The sequence below is a fragment of the Columba livia genome, chromosome 2 (genome assembly GCF_036013475.1).
Source record: "Columba livia isolate bColLiv1 breed racing homer chromosome 2, bColLiv1.pat.W.v2, whole genome shotgun sequence".
NCBI lineage: Eukaryota > Metazoa > Chordata > Aves > Columbiformes > Columbidae > Columba > Columba livia.
The window spans coordinates 51639901-51665117 of NC_088603.1; the positions used below are offsets into that span (position 1 = coordinate 51639901).

General features: G+C 40.4%; 1 protein-coding gene across 1 annotated transcript in view; it reads right to left on the minus strand.

Moving 5' to 3' along the window:
- Positions 1-25217, minus strand: part of STAC (SH3 and cysteine rich domain) — a 75744-nt gene that overhangs the window by 7302 nt on the left and 43225 nt on the right. The window contains exons 3-10 of the mRNA XM_005500015.4: positions 22949-23049; positions 20812-20893; positions 18619-18734; positions 14128-14209; positions 9296-9360; positions 8287-8375; positions 4452-4503; positions 4185-4322 (exon numbers count right to left, since the gene is read on the minus strand). Of these exons, the coding sequence (XP_005500072.2) occupies positions 4185-4322; positions 4452-4503; positions 8287-8375; positions 9296-9360; positions 14128-14209; positions 18619-18734; positions 20812-20893; positions 22949-23049 (725 nt within the window). The remainder of the gene's footprint in view (positions 1-4184; positions 4323-4451; positions 4504-8286; positions 8376-9295; positions 9361-14127; positions 14210-18618; positions 18735-20811; positions 20894-22948; positions 23050-25217) is intronic.

Here is a 25217-nt window from a genome sequence, read left to right on the forward strand (position 1 = left end):
TTAATCACAAAAAGCCCAACTCTAAAGTGTTTTGTATTAGTGTGACCATGTGATACTGTCAATGAAGGGCATGAATAGGTTTTTTAAAAGAGGTTATTTAAGTAGGATATTGCAACAAGAGTAAAAGCAGATGTTTAAACAATAGGTTATTATGACTTATTTAAAAATAAGGATGACCAAAAATATTAGAGGCATTTTAAGAGAGATGCTTTTCCAAATTTGATGATATATTAGATGTATATTTTCAAAATCGTGACTTTTTCTATCGTGAAAAGTGGTTGAAACAGGTCCTGTAGTCATGCAAAGAAGCATTTGTAAATAGTGTGGTAATGAATTCGGGTAGGCTAGAGCAGAAGTTACAGGCTGGAGAAAACTTTACATATCCAAGTGATGGCACAGTCAATTAGAGTTGGAAATTATGCAGTCAGTATTATGTGCAAGACAGCTTAAAAGAGTGAAAAGCCATAGAAACTGCCTGGTTTTGGTTTCCCTGTTAATAATTTTGCTTTATTGATGGCAGAGGCTAAGTCTGTCTCCCTCACACAGATTCCTGACTGAGCCCTAGGTGGCACCATAGGTGCCCAGTTGTCTTCTGAATTTGTTTCAGGACTCACAAATGTGTCAGTGAACCCTAACAACCAAGATGTTGATGTCTCTGAAACAGCACACTTTTTCTCTCATAGGATGGGTTCATATTTCATAATGAAATTTTGAAGAGATCCTTTGTGAAGACCAGCTTGTGCATATTGCTCAAGATGGGTGAGCAAATTGTGTTGTGTTTCTTTCAATCCTCTCCTTGAATATTAGCTTTGCCAGAAAGGTTTGAATGAAGCTGAAATGCAAAACATTATTCCCAGGGCATAAAACTGGCAAGTGATTCCAGAGAAAGACCTCACCCACTGTGCTTCAAACTTTGAAAATATCTCTGCTTGCCTGAAATGGCTTTTCTTAATGTATTCCTGTGACGTAGTTGATGTGAATATATTGCCTTTTTCCATACAAGATTAGACGATCTACCTGGGAACATTCATATAAGGCACAAAGGGGACAGTGACCTGCAGTATAAACCGTGGATAGTATCAAGCAATATACTGAAAATTCATATTATTATCACTACATAAGCTTTCCTATTGGCATATCATCCTTGCCTTTGTTGTCAGAATCGTTGTGAACTATTATTAGACCCAGCAGAATCTGACCCGGTGAATTAACATAGTAAAATGGAGGAAGTCACACTATAGTCACAGGAATTTATTAGACCGGTTAATGAGTTTTTCTAGCTAAAGTGAGACTTGACAGGAATTAGTAGTAATGAATGATCTCCCCTTCTCACTAATCTGGAACAAGCCAGTTCTTTGCACATAGTACGTAGTTTCTATCCACAGCACTCTGGACACTGTGCCCAGAGACAGCTAAAATGATGGGTTACATCCCACAAAAATCGCCAAATAGAGAAAAAAGGAAAAAAAAAAATCTGCTAACTTTTCTTATAAGTCCCATTCAGATGACTTTTTTTTTCTTTTTATTCCTTCCTTATTGCATCCTTGTTTCTGCTTCACATGGGAAAAAAAACAGTGAAATAAAGGACAGGAAAAAAAGAGAAATGGCTGAAGAAAACATAAAAGATATTTGATTTTGGAAATATAAAATTTTAGCATGAAAAATTCCCAATAACCATTAAAATGTTTTTCATAATAAGAGTTGTTCCACAGTCAAAGTAAAGCTGTTGTGCCAAAAATAAATAAATAAATAAATAAAAAGATAGATAGATAGATACATAGATAGATAGATAGATAGATAAATGTTGCCATTAAGGCAGTGATCTCCATGGAGGGCACATGTCTCTCAGGCTGGCTTGGGGACTCCTTTTGTTCCTGCCCCCATGCTGCTGCCATGTGCTGGCCCTGTGCATGCTGGCAGTTTTTACTGGGGGCTATTATAGGGAACTCAAACCCGGTGTTGGGGGGCAGGGTGAAGTAGATAGGTGTCGGTGGCCTCACTGTGACTGTTTGGCCTGGAAATTACTCCAAATGGCCCTGAAGCTATTACATTTGAATGTTCCCTTTTTGCGTAACTTGTGCGAGGGTGGAGTGGGATCTGTTGCCTCCACTCCTCCTCTCTCCCATCTCTGTATTCATGTGTTTGTTCAGTCTGATCTCTGCCCCTTGTTGCACACCATATATTTATTTATTTTTTCCACTGAAGCCTCTCCCACACAGAGTGAGAACACCATTCACATTCAACCTCAGCATTTCTGTGGGTTTGAGATAGGGCTGAATAAGTTTCCTAAAAAAAAGAGGATGTAGTAGACAGACAGGATGGCCTCATCCCTTTGTTTACCTCCTGCCCTGCCAGAGACCATGATGAGCTCATGACTGCAAGCTCCCTTGTGAGCCTATTATGAAATAAGGACAATGTGACGTCCTTGTGCTTAGATGAAGCTGCCAGACCTGCTCACTTGGAAACTGTGCTTTTGTGAGAAATGAGACAAGAGACTGGGCCCTCACTGTTTGCAGCAGCAACCACGTGAGCAGAGAGGGTCTAGTATGCCCACTGACAAGAATCACAGAATCACAGAATGTTAGGGATTGGAAGGGACCTTGAAAGATCATCTAGTCCAATCCCCAATCCTGAGAAGGGACTCAGACCTCGACCATTCCCTCCTGTTGGCATGCCCTAATTCCCACATTACCATTTCTCCAGGCTTTGCCATCATGCATTGCTTATACTAGAGCTAAAAGGTGCAAAAACCTCTCATTTTGCTTTGCTTTGGCATTATTTTTTCCCTCTGTGTGCACATATATAAACAACCAAAAGAGGTGCTGGGTAAAAAAAAAAAAAAAAAAAAAAAAAAAAAAAAAAAAAATTAAGCACTTTTTTTCTTTTTAGCAACTTTTGGCCTGCCCAACATACTATGTGCACAGGGAAAATTAAAATATATTCAGGTTACTTTATTGCCACACCTTCTTTAAAAAGCTGTGTATATCCCAGGATTGTTAGCACTTGTATGCCACAAAGCAGCAGCAGCAAAGGTACAGGTTAACTTTATTCACCAGTGAAGTATTACAGAAATTCAGTGTGGAAAAACCTATGGCCCTGAAGACTATCCTACAGCTGAATTCTGCTCTGCTTTATTAAAATCGGTGGCTGTCCAGGCACTGTAAGGCAAACAGTTCCTGGTGATGTGACATCAGTTGCCAAAGGAAAAGAAATATCTAATGAGGTGAAGAACATTAGGCTTCACAAGATGCAATAAGAAAAATCTAGCTTTCTGTTTTATTCAGGTGTCAGAGAAAAGAGGCTGTGCCTTGCCATTCTATTTACATGGGCTTATGCCACAAACCTGACTGCCCCTTCATGTAGGTTTTGAGCCCTATCCTTCTCTTGCTTTACCTCAGCAGATATTTAAACCCCAGAATCACTGGACTTGGCACTTGATTGCATTAAATGTCTGGTAAATATTTAAAATCAGGTTTAAATTCATATCATAGGCAGGACCCCATAACGGCAGCCATGACTTTTGCTTTGTGAACCCACCTGAATGACACAAAGTAGGAGCTGCTGAAAGTGCATCAGGGTGAACAGACCTTGTGAGTCCTTACTGTACGTGGTGCACTTGAACTCACAGCAGCACTTGTAGTTTAGAATAAATTACATCCTGTAGAGAGGGTGTGTAAGTGGTGACACAAGCAATTAATAATCAGACACTTTGCAACTGGTGAATGAGAGTCAAATTTAAGATTTACGGGTTTGTTTGGTGCTGTCTTAACTCTGCTCCTGCTGAAGCCAAAACAATGAGCTGTGTGCGAGGGAGCTACCATCTTTTATTAGATTAGATTTAATAGTGAGGAAAAAGTGAGACTGTTTTTCAGGAACACAAGGTCTACCCCTAAGAATGTGTGCTTTTCAAGCTGTCCCTATGAAGTCAGTAGGAGAGTGCATAATATGTAAAGTACCTTTACAAACACCTGTGAGACTGAAAATTTAGACCACATTAGGCAGGGAGTATATATTTGCACAAGACCAACGCTGCTTTTAACTGGCTACTATTACCATACAAATAACAAATTTTGCAGTAAAATTGCAGTGAACACCATCTGCCTGTGCTCTTTTCGCACAACTTTCCCTCCAGTCAGACTGCTGGATAATCAAGTCAGGTGGGGATCTGTCACAGGGGAACTTACCTGGTTCTCTTTCAGAGTTATCTGTCCCTGTTCCTTGCAGCCAATGAATGTCCTGATACACCTGTAAATCTTCTCATCGTGTTGCACTCTTTGAACAAAGTTAGCAGGAAAAAATCCAGTTCTGTCATCAATTTTCCCCTGTGGAGGAAACACATTGATACAAGAAGGTCATTAACACTAGAAGCTTTAATACAAGTTCAGTATTGTAAATAACATATTTTTCACTTTGGAAAGAAAACAGATGGATATAAAATAATTATCACATACCTTCCACCAGTCTTCATTGGAGTCTTCCAGAAGAGTGATCATATCCCCTGGCCTGTCGTTATAAGAGGAAAAGTGGATGAAGATGACTCTTTATTATTATGCTGCACCAGCTCCTACAATTACCTTAAATAGGAAGGTGATCCTTCCTTGGTCATTTTGTGTGAGCATTCACTGCAGGTAGACTCAATGAGGCAGCAAAGTATTCTTAAATCATACATGATAATATAGAAAGTCTCTGTATATTTGGGCTAGATCTTTACTTTGAGAACATCTTGAACTGGATTTTTTGAGTCCTGTTTAATAAGAAACTGTTTAAAATACAGTCCCTATTTGTTATAGGCATTATCTTGTTACTTCAAGACATTTCACATTGTTGGGACACACCACTTTATCATCTGTGTTTTGAAGCTGTGATTGCAGAAGGAAGGCAGCAGGAAAATAGTTCTATTTAACTGACAAAGGCAATTAGTCAGCAGGGATATAATTCTGCCCAGGAATGTCTTTTTGATTTGAATGGGACATATTTACCTTTATAATGTGTAGTGTAGGGTTGTAATTGCTAAGTATCAGCATCCAGCTGACTAGTTCTTAGACAGAGCTAGAAGAATAATTTAACTGGAAATGCTAATAGCAAAATGTGCTGAGCTGATTTTGTACAGGTAGTTGAACCATTATTTGATCTCCTTAGCCCCATTGGTGGCACTTCATCAATGTTATTAGGTAATTATAACAGTGCTGCATTGTAGAAAGTAAGTGGCAGCCCATTTCCAACTGGATTAACCTCAAAAAACTCTGTTCACTTGATAAGAGGCATTTCTTTGATCTTGATAAAATAATTATTCATCTTTCGTTGCATTCTATTAGGCTCAATGCGTTGTTGAGGTATGAGCACAAGTGCTTGCAAATGCTTCTGGAGCATGTGATGGATAATGGATTCAATTTAACAGGCTCTGTCAGAGCACGCGTGGAAGATGTGAACCTGTCCATGATGCAGATGCAGGTGGGGGTGGTGGTGGGCCATTTGGTTCACTTACTCGGTGGTTATCATTGCTACTGACAGCTGGAGAAGCACGCATATATTCTTTTAACACTGCACAATCTGAACCAGAGTTTTCCAGCTTTCACATAAACCTGCTATCACTGGGGCAACAGGGTAGGTTTTTCCTCAAGCTCTCCTCAGGAAGATGATCCAATGTGGTTGGAATAATTAATAGTTGTTGAGGTGAGAAAGGAAGCTACAGGAAAAAGGTCAACTTAGTATCCCAATCATAAAAGATTTCTTCCATGGGAAAGGACATCTGGGTCTCTTATTCCAGTTAATATTTAATATAAAGCACTTAAAGAGGTTTTGAGGGAGCCCACCTTGCCATTTCAAAGTGAATAGGTTGTAACACCATTGGAGCCACTACACTGCAAGGAAGAACACTTTCAAAAATAAGGATTTAGAGAGCCACATCCTCCAAATACCCTTCAGCTTGGTGGTTAGAAAAATACTTTAGAAAACATAAATTTGACTGTCAGAGAAATGTGGCAACTGAACTTAAAGACTCCATGTAAGTGGTCTGAGAACTGAGATTTTTAGATGTGAGACCTGTAGATTTTGCTTTCTGACATTTTTAGCACAGGGCTAACATAGATTTATTTAATCTCCAAAAAGGATTCAGGAATAGAAGTCCCAGCTGGACCTATGTTACTCCTGCCTAGACAGGCTGCGAATCTCTGAAGGTGGGAAACCTGCTTGGTCTTTGCTACTTGTTGAAATCACTCTCAAGTCTCTTCCTTTTCTTCTGTGAATCACAACTCTGGATAAGCTGTCTGCACTACATCAGTGCTCCAGATTTCACTAGGTGGCAAGATAGGCACTTATCAGCCCTAAAGTGGCCAGGCAGCCACTGATGATCATTGTAGGTCCCTTCTAACTCTCTATTATTATTCTATTCTATTCTATTCTATTCTATTCTATTCTATTCTATTCTATTCTATTCTATTCTATTCTATTCTATTCTATTCTATTCTATTCTATTCTATTCTATTCTATTCTATTCTATTCTATTCTATTCTTTCATTGCAGTGTCTAAAACCTGGAGTTGCTTGTGTCCAGGACTCTCTACTTATTTTAACATAAAGGCATCTCTTATAATAAGCTTATTACTGGAACATCCTGTTTTTGTCAGATCTTTGGAAAACCTGACTGACTGCTCCTGCAGTTGAGGAAGAAACCAAAGTTGTGGCAAGTATTAATTGCTGCTGAAATCAGGGCTGGCACCTCTCTGCTGCAGTAATTTGCCATCCACTTGCAGATCCTCAGAGATGAGCTGAGATCCCCAGAAATCTCCCCTAGCTCTTCTTCCCAGCTCAGCTCTCTGCCCTGCTACTTGACTTCATTATCTTAGGGCTGAACAGTGTCCGGCTCATCCGTGACTTGGGTTCCTAAACAGGGCTTGTCAGTCTTGACAACACTGCTATGCTGAACCCATCTCCAGCAACTCAACTATGTTAAATGAAAATTCATGCAACTGAGCAGAATCCTACCTGTCTCTGTAGTGACCAAACAACATTACTAGATATTTGGCATCCATTATGAAACAGTGTTGACTGATGTACTACTAAATTTCTGGCCGTGGGACAAACAACACTGCTATAGCTGAGTAACACTAGTCTAAAACCTGGTTGGTGTCTCTGGAAAAGCCTGTTAGTCACAACAGTCCAGGTTGCAGCTCACAGGTTGCTTTTTCACCTAATATGGGAGACAGGAGAATTTTTGAGAATTATGTGGTCTCTGGTTTGCTATGTCTTGATGAGGATGGTCGCCCAGTGCAGGATTCTCTGAGTGGTGTTCCTCTTCTTGGAACAAACGCAAAAGCTGAAATATACCTCTACAGGAGCAGGACACAAAGTGGAATCCCTCAAGCAGAACAGCTTGCGAGTTGCACTAAAGGTCACCATATGCTGTGGTTATTTCCTGAAGAGCTGAAATGCCTGAAATAATGCTTAGGAAATGCCAGCAAAGCAGAGTGATAGAGAAGATTATGATTTCTGCCTTACAATCTACCCATTAGTTCCAGAGAGATGAGAAAACACAGCTGGGAACAGCCAAAAGGCTTTCAGTGAAGGAGATGCTGTTGAGAAGGGCATTTCTCTGGCAATTCCCTAAATTCTGTGGCATGTGCATGATTATTTTGATGTAGGGGATGCATTGAAGTGGGCTAACACATTTCACGACAAGAGCTCTAGCAAGACCGTACAAAATATGAGTAACATGAGTCAAACTAACTGCACTAAAAGAAAATAAATCCTTTCAATTAATTAGGCTTGGATTAGACCTTGTAGTGCTAGTAACTGACACAGAACTGAGGAAGGAAGTGTTAAAAATTATAGTTAACAAGGTTATTTTGCGAAGATCAGAATGTGTCTTTCTCATGCAAGCACACTGCCATCCAGCAGCTGGATATCATTCTCTTTTCTCACACATAATCTAAATGTGAGGGAAAATCAAACAGGACTGGTAAAACGTTCAGCATTAACATGAGAGCTGGTGAGGAATTTCTAGCCAAAAACTTCTGGCTGAAAAAACAAAGCAACTGAGAACTGAATATTTTCTAGTTGAGGGCCATCTTGCTCCTAAAGTGACATGAGTGTTTTTGGTGTCCTTGCCAAAACAGTTGTTCACCACTTTTGATGTATGACAATATATTTGTATCTACAAGTGGATACCTCTATACAAATGTTTAGTACAAATTTCAGAATGAATCCTTCCTCCCTTGAAGTTCTCTAAAGCCATATGAGCCTTGGTTTCCAAGGGTGACATCAACTAATAAATATTTTGGGGATTTACCTCATCTCCAAGTCTTCATTTTCTTGTGGTACAAATTTGTACAAGGCAACATAGGTGTTCATTTGTAATGTGCTTTTATAAAATGGTCCCTTTAGGAAAAAAAGAGAAAGAGAAAATGTAAATATCTGTCTTGTATGGAAATTTGGTTCACTTTTTTAGAGATGGAGAAACCAGTGCCTGCTCTTGAACATGAGCCAGAATCACCTCATTGCTTTCACACCTTGTGGGACTATAGCCCAGATATACTACGAACCATTAAGGTAGTAACTATCTTCATTTAGACATAAAACTCTTTGAACCCCAAGATGAAACTCCAGGCTTCCAAAGAACACAAGCAGAAATCTGCACAAGTTGCTTTTTTTGGGTGAGATCTTAAAAATGAGTCTGTCTTTTACTCTCTGTTAATGTATGACTTATCAGCCCAGTAGTGTATTAATTACTGGCACTATGTAAGGTGTCTATTATACAGTCCTTGTTAGAGATGGAGGTAGATTTGTGCAGCACACAGATCTGAAAAACAGAGTGGGAAAATCACTTTCTGAAACAGAAATCTGCTTGCACAGAGAAGGCTGCCTGCTCTCTCTCCTCCCTTTCTCTACTGGTAATCTGGAGGGGAAAAACAAACAAACAAAAACACAAAACAAAACCCAAACACCTAAAACAACCCCCACAAAATTTTCCAAATAATATCTGTAATTTTTACTGCAGTTATATTGTAATACTGTGGCCTGTGCACTGGATCTCTTGTGTTCACAATATCAATTTGTAATAAACAGATGAACATAAAAGGGACCATAATGGGTAAACCAAAGAGCCATCCAGTCCCGTGTATGGCTTCCAACTGTGGCCAGTGGCCCAGAAACAGTAAAAGAACGTAACAGTCAGATATCTGTGCTTCTCCAGAATAGTGCCACAGCAGACCTACTCCAGGTCCTCAGCTGTCCATAAAAACAAGTCTCTTATATGACATCACATTCCCATTGCATTCTCACAAAATGTATGCCCATACCGGGGAAGGTATACTTTTTGTTTCTTCTCCAAAGTGTTCTGTGCCATTTTCTGAGTATGTAAACACTGAAATAAAGAAAATACATGACATTTTAGGAATAGTTTATGACTCTTCACCTCAACAGGATCACCTTTATTTTGCTAATCTCTTTCTTTTTCCCCTTACTCTCTTTTATCCCGTGTGCTCTCCTCTGAACCCTTCTTCAGCCCCAACAAGATCATGTATACCATTGGCACATGGCACAAAACAACCTCTGTCCTGAAGAATTTACAATTGTAACAAATAAATCATTTGATCAGATAAATAAACACACATACAGCACTGGGAATAGAACCTAGGTCCCCTAATTGCATTAATATTTAAAGTCCAGCAGCCTTTTCCTCACACTGAATGGTGCATTTTCATGCTTAGGATGAGTGGTATTTCCATTTAAAAGCACTTGCAAAACCTGATGACCACATATGAGCAATATTGTGGCAAGTTTGTATGCAAAACCCCTTCTTCCCTGTTTTTGACCCTCTGTCTCTAAATGTCTGATAGCCTTCTTTGATCTCTCTCTACAGCAGTCCCTGCCTGGGTGGCACTGGCCTCGCACTCTGATTTTACAGGATGTATCTGAATTTCTTTCAAATCAGGATAGCTTATTTGAGACACAGGCCTGTATGTATGAAAGTTTGCTTCTAAGTTAGTAAATCAGAAACTCACAGAATAAGACAACAGTCACAGCACCTGACATACCCAATATCAAATCAGTTATCATCTATTTTAATTTCTTCATGAGATGACTGGTGCCTGTCCTTGGTTATCTCCCTAGAAAAACCACAGTGGCCTTATTACATTGACTGAATTCCCCCTTCACATTTTAAGAATTGCCTGCTGTTTCTTACTTCTGGATAAAGTCTGAACACAATTTTAACAGCTGGAGTCTTTGAGCAGCTATAATAGAACCATCAGCATCTTCTCCCACCATTTACCTCTGTAGGTGTTTTGAGCAGAAGCTGGATTTTGCAGCCTCTAACAATTTGGAAATCTCCAAAATGGTAATAAGTAGCAGGCTGATTGAGTGCATTTTCTTTTTGTGTCTCTGTGACAGAGTTACATGTTTTCAGGGGAAAGAAGGTGCCAGGGAACACCAAACTGCTGAATTTCTTTCCTCCTTTGCTTTTTCGCTTGCTCACTCTTTCTTCCATTAACACATACTTCTGTTGCTTTTCTACATTGTAAATGACAACCAAACAAAGACAATTTAAAGAAGTTTTATGAGTGAAATAAGAAGGATCCTTGGGGGCAGGGAGTTGTACTTAGACACTGAAAAAAATGCAGTGTTCTTGTAACACAGGAAAGATAGCTAAAATGACAGCCACAGCACACATGAGAAAGATTTTGTATGAAGTGACATTCATGCATGAGCACAGAGAAAAGCATAAGTTCTCTGATAAAATGTAAGAAAATATTGTAGTCATAAAGTCCAATGTGTGAATGTGAAGGCAGCATATGAGATGATTCCTGAAACATTTAACCTGAAAATGCCCCAGGTTGTGTCCAGCTGACCTGAGGGTCCCAAAGTGCTCCCTCACCAAACCCTGTTGTAGAAGGACTCTGACCCTGCAGAGTACCAGAGGGAAAACCTTAAAAAGTAAAATTAATTTCCTGTATCTTCTAGTATAGGGGTATATGTATATCTGACCTCTGTATAAAGGGATGTAAAATGCTGTCATTACAGTCTGGCAGTGTTTACATCCTACTCATAAAATCAGAGAATCATAGAATCATTTTGGTTGGAAGAGACCCTCAGGATCATCGAGTCCAACCATAACCTAACTCTAGCACTAAACCATGTCCCTAAGAACCTTGTCTTTGTCTAAATGCCTTTTAAACACATCCACCACTTCCCTTGGCAGCCTATTTCCAATGCCTGACAACAACCCTTTCCGTGAAGAATTTTTTCCCAATATCCAATCTAAACCTCCCCTGGTGCAACTTGAGGTCATTTCCTCTTGTCCTATTACTTGGGAGAAAAGACCAACACCCTCCATGCTACAACCTCCTTTCAGGTAGTTGTAGGCGGCGATAAGGTCTCACCTCAGCCTGCTTTTCTGCAGGCTAAACAGCCCTAACTCCCTCAACCGTTTCTCATCAGACTTTTGCTCCAGACCTCTCATCAGCTTTGTCACCCTCCTCTGCACTCTCTAATGCCCCAGTGTCCTTCTTCTAATGAGGGGCCCAAAACTGACCACAGGGTTCAAGATTGGGCCTCACCAATGTTGAGTACAGTGGCACGATCACTTCTCTAGTCCTGCTGGCCACACTATTCCTGATACGAACCAGGGTGATGTTGGCCTTTTTACTCAAATTACCATGCTTTTTAGGAAAAGGAGTTAGGGAGGCAAACAGAAAAAGTTCTGGTGAATGAGGAACTTGGTAACCAGGAGCATTTTGGACTTGCAGAGTGTCATTCACCAAACAAAGTGGAAGTATGTCAGTAGCATGTTTGGAGTAATTTCTGCTCAGTGAGAGAAAATAAAGACAAGTTACTAATGCACAGCCCCGTCAGCTGTGGAGCTGACCCAGCAGGCGGGGAGGAAGCTGGTTTGTATCTCTGTGTTTTCTGGGAAGTGCTCCCCAAACCTGGGTTTGCAGGGAGGACAGCTCATGTTTGACTCAAGGGGAAAGTGATCAAATCCCTGCTGATAACAGGTTCATACATATCACTTCAAGTACATTCTGTTACAGATTGCAATTCACAGCAGTGAAGGAGTGTGACTGGCTTAGAGGAGGCTTAAGGGCTGGAAATAAGGCATGCCATCTTACAGTTGTAAACTAGGAACCTTTATTCCATAGTATGTGTGCCAGGGCCTGAACGAAAACATCTTCCCTTGAAGTTGTTGTCACAGGAGTTCATAGGAGAAATTACACAACCACACATGTGCTGGGTTCTTTCACCCTTCTGCAGGCTGTGTCTTTTCTGCTGTTTCCTTTTAATCAAAGAGTCTCAAATGTACATTTTCCTAAAATCTTATTTGGAGAAGACAGTTTGTTAATGGGAAAAAAATAGAGAACTGGAATGGACCTGGTTCATCAAAGCACTAATGTGGAAATTCCTGCTAAATTCCAGCTGAGGAGTGGTGAATCACTCTGTAACAACATTTTAATTTACTTTATTAAATTTTTAATCTCTGGTCAGCTCATGGTCTCTGGATATTACTAGGAGGCACTTGAATCTGAAGGCCATAGAGGTATGTAGTTCACGTCTCCACGCGACAGAAATCTATCTGTTTTCATATTTGTTTGCCCTAGCAGCAGACAAAAAAAAAAAAAAATCAGGGATTTTTGCAGTCTGAAAAGGATTTTACCATCTCCATAGCTTGTGCAAACAGAGTGGGCAGTTTATTAAAAATCTACCAAGAGGAAATTTTTGGAGTGACTGATGCATAATTTATACCCTGAGCCTCTGAAGGATGGATTGTAAAAGAGCCAGTGCTGATCAAAGGAATTGTTAATGTGCCACGGAAGTTATTTGGAGGTTTGACACATGCTGAGTTTTTAAACTAATCTCTTTGAGCAAGTTCCTTGAATGCCTCTCAGTGCATTCAGTGAATGCAGATCTCAGAGAAGAAAGTTTTCTTGGGTTTCAGAAATGAAATTACTGATTGACAGTGAAATAAAAAGTTATCTGAAAACTCAGACAGGGCCAAGTTAATCTTAGGTGGGCAGAATTAAGCAGTTGTGAAGCAGACTGAATCCTTTATCTTTAACCAGGTCAGGTCAAATTGCACTTGCAAGACAGAAAACCTAAAAAAATCTAAGTAGAAAGCAGATAATACAGATGGGATGTTCACAAAGTGAGAGGGAGGAAATGATGGAACACAGCGAGGATAAGTGATAGAACTGTGAGGAAAGGAATAAGAAGGTATCATAAAATCGGGATGGACAGCTGAAGCTGGCATTTCACCTACATGAATTGCTAGCAGTATGTAAGGAGCACTAGGAGTCTAGTAGAAGAAAGCTATGCTCACTGCGATGTATTTTTGTAACACACATCTCATGTGAGATTCAGGAAAGCAATCTTCAGGTGCTGTTGGAGAAATTGCTGTGATGGTCTGGGCCTGAACCAAAGGGCCAAAACCCTTTGTACTTACTGCTTCCCTCACCATTATGGAATTCAAGAACAGGGTCAAAACCACCAACACTCAGTGGCTGAGATTTCATTATTAAGCTCTTGATTGGTATGACAGTCTCAAAACCCCATCATACCAATGCTGTAAAAACATTGCTCTTGTACTGCAAAGCAGACAAAAGAATTGGGCTATTAATATTGCTGGCCATATACTACAGTTGTACTGAGAAGCTGCAATTATAATCAGGATTCATTGTGTTGTATATTTTACAGACATATGGATATTATATGATTCGTTTCCTGTCCCAGAGGTTATGGCATAATAAATAGATACATGTAGACAAGTCAAACATATGGAAGAGAAAGGAAGTACTATTTTTGTTCCACTTTGCCAATGTGGGACTGAAGCATGTGAAGTGATTTTTTTACAGTCATGTTCATGAAGCATAGGAGAAAGGGGATGGACCTGAACCTTGTCCAGTGTCAGGTCTAGATGCAACAAATCAAGAAAACCAGTGGCTTGGATTTTATCCAAATGGCAAAAAGCATTCCCCGAATTCTTGTACTAACTATGAATACATGACCCACTCACTTCCTACTTTGAACACCACAATGCTGCTAAAACATGGACGTACTATAAAAAAACCCATCTGTAATAAGTTGTACACCTAGGTCTGTACATCTGAAGATGCTCTCCTGGCCTGGCAGCACTCACCGCTGTTGCTGCGTTTCCTGTTGATGTCAAGGGTGCTTGCAGTGCTACTGCCTTCCTCAGGGACTTCTGCCAGGTCAGCTGTCTGCAGGGACAGAAAGAGCAAATAAGATGGGATAAGGCAGAAAAAGTGAGCGATAAAGACCACACCAGAGCCCTTGGGGAATGTAGTACTTGTGTGCTATCAGAGCAGAGCAAGTCAGCCTAATGGGGTTGCAGAAAATGTTGTAACTGGAGTTGCACAACAAATACCTGCTTCACTGGGAGCAGTGAAAACCCAGAAAGAACTCCAGACCCAAGTTTTCAGTCTGGAGTGCAAAGGATTTCTGCAATATGTTGTGAAGTGAAAGTTAAGGAGCAAAGGATTATTTTAAACAATGTGGTTCTCTGTATAAAACAGAAAGGGCTTAGGGGAATTTCTAGATCCTGCAGGTGTACTAAATAGCTGTCTACCAAGAAGACTGAACATAAATTGAAAATATTGACTATTAATTTATTAATCCTGAATACTCAGTAAAATAACTATATAATGTAAAGGTGATTTTAATTCTGTTAACATGCTGTGGAAGAAGTAGCTGGAGTGTGATGGAGTTGACTGAAGTCAGTCTTTAAATAGCTGCCCTCACTTTCTTTTTAAACAGTCATCTGGCTGGTATGGTTAGGGAAAAATGAAACCCTAATGTAGCTGTTAGAATTACTATGATTTCTTATTTGTACCTTATTAATGTCAATCATGATTAAGGACCCATTGTTCTAGGGTGTAGGGGAACGCAGGATGACATAATCTAAAGCCTCAGAAGTGTACTCTGCATAAGGCACCAGATTCCTTTGCTGGGTAGTCAGCTTCTCCATGTATAGCCCAACAGGAACCTGCTCCAAACAACTCTGTCCGAATCCGACCTTGTGGAACTTCAGTTTCTGAACTCTCAACATGTGACTTTTGCGTAAAACATGTTTGACAACCATAAAAAACCCAAACATAGAACTTGAGTCAGGTGTTCTCTCTAAACTGAAAAGCTGTATATCCTTATATGCTCCTAAGGTTTATTTATTTCTTGTTAACAGGATTTTAAGACACATGGAAGGGTTCAGCTTCACTATTCTATAACACTGTAGAATTCTATTTTACACATTGCTCTGTCCACAGCTTTGCAGACATTTGCCTGCCTTACAGGAAGAAAACCTAAACAAGGAACATTCGCTGCTTTTGTTCAGGCAACATAAAACCATAAAACCTGAATTGCCTTTTTTATTTTTTGTTTGTTTGTTTTTTAATTTTACTAGTGTGAACAACAAAGCTTCTTTTAGACAGTCCTTTGACAATTTTATTCCCCCTACCTAGTACTTTCCTAGCTATGTCTCCATCCGAGGTTACTAAGGAACAAAGAGGTGAAAAGTAGATTTATGCCACAGGTATCTATTGGTTCCCTTGTTTCCCTTGCTATTTTAAGAGTTTTCTACTTTACTGCTCTGTTATGCCTTTTTTTTTGGACTCAGTCTACTGCAGCAGGTCATGCTTGTCTTGCATCTTGCACAAATAGGTCACCCCTAGATGAGAAGGCACTGGAATAGCAATGCTAACACAGAATCAGTGTGAAGCATATCTAGGGATTTCTAGTTGCTGGGTGGAGAAGGGGAAGATTTGCTTTCTTGAAACAGTAAGTCCCAGCTATTTTTCGGCGCATTGCTATGGCATGTTCTTCATAGACAGGCCTCATAACTACTGATTAGCTTCATATTTTATTGGGTACTACTGCATATGGGTTGTGCAAGCGACTGTCTCTCCAGTATATACCTTATTTAAAACCTCCTGAAGTAACCTCAGCTGCCTTTAATGATAGTCAAGAGCTATATGATAAATAGGAATGATAGAGGTACAAAGCTTTTTTTTGAGAGGAACTGATCCATGAAAAACTAAGAAGAACTGGATTTACATCACCTCAAGTGACTTTTTGTATAAACGTGGGTTGCAGATGCACATTTTTGAAGAAGCAGTAGGTAGTAAATCTGGAGCATATGGCCACTTTCTTCTATGGGAAATGCAGAATTGAGGCTGAAAAATCACAGTGGGTGCCTCCACGCTGCTCAGTCATGTTAAAAATTCCTTGGCTCGTTCAGAACAGGACAGTTCTTTCTATTCTGTGCAGACATGAACAGCAGTCCTGGAAGCTTCATGGCTGTAGAGGCAGGCAAGTTGCCTTTGTTTTTAACTACCTTCAGCAGAAGCAGTCCTTCGACAGGCTGGACACCACTTGCGAGGCGAAGCAGGATCCCAGGTGCCACCACGTCCCTGATGTTCCTGGTTTAGTGACATGGCAGAACTTTGAAGCACTCCCCAGCTCACAGGGCTGGGGCACAGCCCAGCTGCAAAGCCCAGTGCTGCTGTGACACTCACAGCTGCATTGCTGCTTCTGCTTTGAGAGGAACAGAGCATGCAGAAGCGAGGACCACTGGGGAAAGATGTTAGCCCCTCTGCATTATTAACTACATATTTGCTGCTAGCTCACATACTCGGGTGCATTTTTTTCCAGGCACTAAGGACTCTATGTCACATCCCTGCTTTGGTCACTGGTCAGTGCCTGCTCCCCCAAGTAAAGCTCCATGGCCCCACCATTTGGAGCAGGGTTGTGTCAGCCCCTGTTTTTTATCCTTGTCTCAATCACAGGATTGCGCTGGCAGAAGCTATGGTTTCACATATCTGTTTATTCAGTTCTCTAATGTTTTCTGTTTTCCGTATGCAGACACATGTTATATTCTCTCTCAGCCTTAATACCCTGGAGGAATTCCCATAATGAACTTGTGTTCCTCATTCTACACCCACACCCCAACTAGTTATGATCAGCTCCCTAGGGCAAGCTGACACAGCATTCATGATTTCTATGCTTGAGTTGCCATTCATAATTCAACCTAAGCTTTATTGATTTAGAAAGCAATAATTACATTTGTAGAATTTCTGTTTCAAAGTAAATTAAATAATTGAAAGAAAGAACTGTAATCACAATGTGTCAGGTGGTAGACTCACTTTGGTTTTTTTATAAAGAGTGGAAATTACCAAATTCCTTTTAAGGTAGAAACAAGGGTGTGGAGAGGACATGTCCTTTAATGACTTTCTTGTAGATTTCACTTAGTTCTTGCTAAAATTTGCCTGTCTTCTTTCTCATCTGACACAAATGGATGTCTGTTTAGAGGTCACCTATACCACCTGAGGTTACAGTTCAGCCATGTGAGGGAGCATACATTTAAGTGCCAGGGAGATGTTGTACCAAACAAACAGATTTTAGCACAATTTTAAATTAGATGTGTTTGCTCTGAGGGCTGAAAACCAAGTCTCATCATGTCTCTGTGCCTTGTGATCTGAATTCTGAGGTGAGTGCAGGAGAGATTGTCAGATAATGTGGGTCTGAATTTTAGACATGACAATCAGCTTTAACCTCTACTGTATTTTGGTGTGATTTTTTTTTTTGGCAAGGTAGGGAGTGGGGGGGATCTTTTGGTAAAAAAGAGAGCCCTAAGCATAAGCTTAAGTGTCTGTTCATGAGAAGTGAGAGGGTATGAAATGTTCTTTCAACACCATGAATAAGCTCCTGATCTCACAGGTCCTAATACTGTTGAAATAAGCATTTCTGTAACTACGAAACTGGTAAGCATTGTTGTTGAACTGAGCATGGATTTAGCAAGGGCACGGCTAAAAGAACTATTGTTGCCCTTGCCCTCTTTTCCAGCTCTTCTGCCATGGTTCTGAAGAAAGTGACTTTTATGACAGGACAGAGTGAATAACAACGATTAACATAAAGGTGAAAATCTCCCTGTCTGGACAGAACAAGCTGAGCACACCTGCCTGTATTTGGGTTTTGGAGAAAGAAGCCCAAAACTGTGATACCTTCCTACTGAGTATACACTGGACAGAGGTGAAGGTGCCAGTTCATTGCCTTGTTGGAGGATCAGTGGCTTAATTTTGACTTGGCTTGTACTGTGGATCTCGTACTTTTAAATTCAGGCTCAGAGGACTCCAACCTATTTCTACCACTTGTATGAAAAGTAAATGTCCACCACCACCACCAGGCAGGATGTGTTTACTCCAGCTTGACAACTAAATATCTCTGTTCCACTTTTACATAGATATGCAAAATTAAAAGAATATAATTTCCTTTTCCAATCCAATAAAGAATAATTTAATTAATTTAATTTGTATTTTTCTCTTTTTCTCAAGAGTAATCTAAAAAATACTTAAAACTCAAGTTTGCAAAAAAATGTGTTTTCTGCTCTCATTTTGGAAGCTGGGAGTGAGGTGGCTTTTTTGTTTTTATTTTTGTGTTTTTTTGTTTGTTTGTTTGTTTGTTTGCTTGTTGTTTTTGTTTGTTTGTTTGGTGGGCTGTTTGTTTGTTTGTTTTTCAGTTTGAAATACAGCTTTTGTGAACTCTGGTACAAACTCCTGTGAATGAATATCTGTTGCTCCTCCACAAAGAAAATGGAAGCAATATGTGGGATACTTACAGAGTTTCTGTTGGGAGAGTCAGACCCACTTCCAGAACTGCTCTTTTTGGTTTTCTGAGCTAAGGAAGTCCCAAAACGGAGAGTTTCATACACAGGGTCAACCTTATTTCCACAGGCTGCAAGAGAAGGAGTAAAACATGCATCAGTCCCTTGAAGATATTTCTGGTCATGTTCCTGCTCCAGTTGGAGAAACATCTGCCCCTTCCAACATGTTGGCATGTATGCTTAGAAACACAAGTTGAGAGACTATCCTGATGAAAGGTATTTGACAAACTTAGTGGAACTGGCTTTTGCTAGTGATTTTCTGCGGCCCCTCTACTCTGATACAGATCATCCTCCCCTCATTCAGGCTCTTCTTGTCCCTGTCACTGCCTTGTCTTCTCTTCATTTACCTTTTCTAATCACCACTGATGCTGCCTGCACTGAGTTAAGGAAGACATATTACCATGAGGTTTTAATCCCTGTTTGCTGCCTGTTCCTACCACTGACCATCACCTTTATCTGTATACATAATGCTGCTACTTGACTGAGTTGGATAAACAGGATGGTCTGGATCTTCCTTAAAAGGTACTGACATCCTCACTGTGGGGCCATATGGGGTCTGGAGGCAGGTGTGAGTATGTACCCGCTGTCAGGAATGAGCTCCAGGTTGCTCAGCTTGGTCTAGAGGTAGCCAGAAGTCCACCACCCTTATTGGCATATGTCTGTTGAATTCTCATTTCCATAGGTGGCCTCAAAGTCGTAGAATTATATAATAGTTTAGGTTGGGAGAGACCTTAAAAGGTCATCTAGTCCATCCCCTCTGCAATGAGCAGGGACATCTTCAACTAGATCAGGTTGCTCAGAGCCCTGTCCAGCCTGGCCTTGAATGTCTCCAGGGATGGGGCATCCACCACCTCTCTGGGCAACCTGGGACAGTGTTTTACCACCCTCATTTTAAAAAAATTTCTTCCTCATGTCCAGCCTCAATCTCCCTCCTTTAGTTTAAAACCATTACCCCTTGTCCTATCACAACAGGCCCTGCTCAAAAGTCTGTCCCCATCTTTTTTATCGGCCCCTTTTAAGTACTGAAAGGCCGCAATAAGGTCTCCCCAGAGCTTTCTCTTCTCCACGCTGAACAACCCCAACTCTCTCAGCCCATCCTGATCTCCCATGGCAAGGAAATGGATGTCTTCAATTAGCATGAGCAAATCCAGTTCAAATCCACTTCTACAATACTACATTATCAGACTTCAGGCTCCCTTGAAGTACAAGGCAGCAGACATGTAGAATACAGTACATTTGTAGCAGGGTATAGAAGCAGGGAAATTTTGTCCAAAGTACAATGAAAATACTTGAGACTTTGAATTTCGATAAGAGCAAAGCACATCTCATTTTTAGGCAGTATTTTTCAAACTGTTTCTATTACTCCCAGCAAAAAATGATGGATGGTTTTAGAAAGAAAACTTAGATGAAATCCATACAAATCACTTTTGTTTTTTTTTTTTTTTAAAAAAAACAACTTCTGAAAACAACAAAGTAAATGTCTTCAGACAAGTCATTTTAAACTGACTGCCTACTTTGGGCTTTCACTTTTTGCACTGCCAGGCTTGCCTGGTCAGAGTACTGGTGGGGAGAAATATTTTCCAGAATCAACTCAACTTCTCCATTTCAAAATGTTTATTTTCAGGAATTTGGTTTTACAGTGAGCAAAATCTGGTCCTTTAAATACTCAGACAATGTGTAGACATGGTTGATAAGGAAAGATATGAGGAAAGTAAAAAGTGGGAGTGAAAAAGGACAGGAACCTAGCAAAGTCCCTCAAAAAACAGAACAGTGCTTTGAATGCCTCCTGCTGTTTTGATCTCTTTATCTTTTATCTGGTTCTTTCCAGCTCAGACCTTCACCTCAGTATTACAGTGTTTGCTCCCTTTTTAAGTCCCTACTTTGAACTCAGGTAGTTATTATTATAAATGGGGTAATTACTAAGAGGTGATATGCACAGGGTTTTGAGTGAAACGCACAATAAACACACCCTCTCCTCTTCCAGCTTTGTATCTTTGAAGTGGTCCTTTCCTGAGATGGCAGAAGGACATCCAGTCACCGAAAGGAGCTGGAAGGCTGCTGAGGGTAAATACCATGGCTGGAAGTCTGCCGCTGCTGTTGCAGAGCACTGCCAAAGGGAGACTGAATGGAAAAGCAATCGGAACCTACCAATAGGCATCACTTCTTTGATGCAGCCAAACTGTTCGTGAATGAGTAGTGGTGAGCTGTAGTACCGTCGAAATCCCTTTGGCTGGAGGGAGAGAAAGCAAAATCAAGTGAAGTGCATTGCTGCCACGACTGACATAGTAGAAATAACCTCGGCTCTTTGGTTAGTGACGTAACAGTGTGGTCAGGCTCGAAATTTGACTCCTGTTGTTGAGTCACTGTGGGGTTTATAAATCAGGGATTTATTTGATTTTTCTCCTGGAAAAAAACAATTTCCCGTATTTATGTGGAAGGAGGAGGGACTCATTTTCAGCCCCCCTTTTTCTTTTGTCTTACACAAAAGCAGAATTAATAAATTGCAGCAGAAGTGCTGAATCATTAGAGGTTCTGGGAAGTTTCCCTCTCCCTTTCTTCTTGTGTAATGTGAATTTGCTTTGTTTCTCACTTACTAAACATGTGACTATTCTTTCCCACCGTAACTCCAAATCCTCATTATCCCATGTATGCACTTGTGAAACCCAAGGAATTTAGTGCATTTTTATAGATTTTTCTAAGGTGTGCTGCTGACTGACTGCAGCTTCCCCTGTTTTTTTGTCTTGTAAGTCAAAAAACTCCTCAAGTCCTCACCAGATGAGTACCCAAACTGAAGGTGCTAACATCGAAGTCTTTGGAAATGCCATTTAAGGTACTGGAGATTCAGAAATGATCTCTCAGATTTCTAATATTTGTGGGCAGTGAGAACTTCCAGTTACAGTAATGAGTGAAAAAGCCTCATGGGGATGTATTTTCTGTATCCTATGTTCAGTATACATCAAAAAAATCATAGATAACTAGTTCTTTCGCTAATGAGCTGCAGCATGGGTTGAGAAGGAATGAGGGCAGTGATAAATTTGGTTTATTAGAGGAACAAATTCCAGATTCCCCAGCCTCAGTTTACCCCTCAAACAAACTAGATTCAGACACAACATGAACTCATAAAACTCCCAAGACTTTGCTGGTTGACTTCCTGCTTTAAATTTAGCCTCTACTTTTCTGCTTTTCAAAACTAATCACCACAAGTGCTGAGGCTGGAATCACGAAACATGTGAAACAATTAATGTGATTTGATATTTGGTTTGTCCAAGGCTTCACAAACCAACTTCCTATACCAGAATTGCCTCACACTAGGTCTAAGATTATGCTTGAAATGCATAAATATTTGCCACAGATGTATAAACCACAATAACATCACTGAATACTCTTGAAAAGATCTTTCCAGGGAGAGGTGGGTTTTCAAGCCCTTTTGAAGCCAATGCTTGACTTTTTTCATCGTTTCACACAGTAAAGCTGTTTAGGTTTATCTCATATTTGCCTCAGGTGCCTTCAGGTTGCAATAAATCTGAGAATATCTGAAACATGAGTATATGTATTCAGTTTTCATATTCCAAATCTTCATTTTTCCAGGTTACTTTTCCAGAAGTAACCAAAAGAACCACATTCCCATAGAAGTCATCAAGCAGGGCTAGAATTTTCTCAAACACAGTGTTCTGCCTTTGCCAATAATGAGAATTTTCTTTTCAGAAGGTGACTTGTCCACTAGGGTTCTGTGTTCGTACAGGGTTAAGTCTTCTCCCAGCCTCTCCTACTGAGAGATTGCTTCAAGCTCTGTAGTGTTTCACTGTGAAAGGTTTGGGTTTTCCTTTTAAAATTAATTAAGGTTTTTCATCAACCGTGACAAGGCCTGACAGTGGAGAAAACAATAAAACATAATTTGAAGGATTTTTCATTGGTTGAACTCCACTGAAACATTTTTAACTAACCTATAGTGTTCCTTGAGAGATTTACACTACAGCAAGCACAGTCTAAATCAAGGGAATTAATTTTGATGTTCAGCTCAATTTGGATTATGTAACTATTCTCATATCCACAAAGCAGACCAGATTTGTGTTTCATTTTTGTTCAGGTTTTTGAGTAGCAATTGCCTAAATGGATAATCAGGCACCGCCTGGCTTTGCTTTTTTCACCTCAGTAAAATGACCTGGTGTCAGCTCTGTTAATACACCAGCTAAATGCCAGCCAGGAGGTCAGGCACACAGGGCAAGTGGCTCCAGCACAGGCTGGTACCTCCCACCGCACTTGCTACCCTGAGCTGCTCACTTACCAGCTTGCCCATGCAACGCTGTTGTCCAATGCTGTCTGCACACTTGTGGTGGATGCTCATCTTACATGCCTTACAGCGCAGTCCGTGCTTAGCGTTTGTCCCTGTGAAATGCATGGAAATGATTTAATGAGACAAAAATCAATAGTTTCCATGCATTTAACAAATGACCTGAAAGAACTAAAGGGGAGGTCAGTTGCAGTAGAGTAAATACTGACAACATTCTTTGCCTTGCCTGCTTCTTTTTTAATATACATTTATACATGCACATTCTTCACAGCCTTTCCATTTTAGGCACTTCTCCCCAGGTTCTTTCCTAGGCTGTTACCGCTTTTAGATATATATTGGATTATGCTCCATTGTATGATAGTCTTATCAGTGACCACTCTGCCCCATAATCAAGCAAAACCCCTTTGCTGTTTCAAAAGGGCTTGGCATGAGAGCCGTGCGTGGTTGAGGGAGCCACTGAAGGAGCACCCAGGCACCAGAGCCACCCTGGGGAGCTAGGCCATCAGTGGAGGGACAGGTTTTGTGGGTGAGAGGTAGCTCCAGGGGTGCGTGAGAGGGCTAAGTCAGCTCCCTTACCATTGCCCACCCATGTACCCAGGGATCGCTGTTGTCACCTCCCTGGGCCAATGCTCAGAGGGTGCAGGAAGGGCTCCTTGCACAACCCTGAGCGGGGCAGCAAGGATGACATGGGTCTGACTTTGCTTTCCTTCACTGGCAGTGCAAAAGTTCAGTGCCACAGGTAGGGGAGCTCCAGGAGAAATTTTGCCTTACACAAGCAAACTTCTCCTACTTGGGCAACAGTAGTTCTACATTATCTTCAATGTGGACCTACTCTTAAATGACAGAACGGAGTCTGTTTTCTTCCAGGCAGGAACAGTCACTCTTATTCACACACCCATAAGATTTCCTAAACTATGCAGAAGCAGCTTAACTGCAGCAACTCTTTTGTCCCCATAGAACTGTACAAATGGAATAAGTAAACAAAATGTCTGTTCATTATCATCTACTGTGAGAGTGAGTAAGAGCAAGGTAGTAAAAAAACCCCAAAAAACTCTTTGACATTTTAACCAGCCCTCATTAGTCAGGCACAATATGAATATTAGTCAGCAGGATCCTTCATCTGAAATTACTCATGGTTATTTCACTAGTTAATGCCACGTACACACTGCTGACTTCATTCAGTGAAACACTACATCCGAAAAAAAAGCACTTCAGGGAAGAGCTCATCAAGTTGGTGACAAAACCCAAGCCTTGGCAGGACAGCTTTCAGGAGAAGAGGTCCCTGACTTGACCACTTTCAAGCCAGACAGAGGCAGGCTGGAGGAGCTGGGGGATTACTTAAGGATTTTTTTCAGCTATAGTTTCTTTTCCATAACGCATGCTCAAAGCAATATTGACTTCTGTAGCTTTGTGCTTTTATTACTGATGATGAAATGCTGAATCACCCTTCCTGATGGTCAACAACAGACACAGTGAGAAAACAGGACTTCCTCCACATTTTTTTTATTATATTTATAGGGTGGAATGGAGAAAAAGGAAAATGACAACACACTTTGCCTGTACAACACATATTTAGCATCAGTTCTTATACTGGGTGTAATTATCCTCTCATGCTGGTCTGTACTAGCATAACTCTTACCTGCTTTATCAAGTTACTCCTGAGATTTAGCTGAAAAGGCAGTCAGTCTCACTCTCTTCCAGCCATTTTAGTGTTAACATTACAAAGTGGATATTTGTCCTTATATGTTATAACCATGTGATCACAAAATCCACACATTTATCATTATAACTGCGCATCCAAATGATGGTCAAAATGAATGTAAAGTGTCTGTGCTACTCCAGCTTCTTCAGAACAGAAATCTGTGGCCATGTGAAAATAAGTGAGACAATAAATTACAAAAGAACACTATTTTTTATAATGAATGCCATTTTTTACCTGTGGGTAAGTAAGTACTGGCTTCAAAGAGAGGCAAAGTATTTCAGTCACTCTCTTGAGCCTACAAGAAATCTTTGCAAAACAAAATACAATTCCCTATAACTACCAAAAGCTTCAATTTTTACTTCATTGTCACTTCTAACTACTTGGTTTACTGTAGGACTAGGCAGCTTGGAAATAATTTGCCGGTATCTCCCTGTTTCCCACTGTAGAATAACTGAAGGGCTTAAAGAAGCAGCATTTATTTTGTATTGACACTTTACTATATCTCAAGCTCTGAAAATGTCAATTCTACAAGAGACATTTTCTTTTTCCCCAGGATAATTC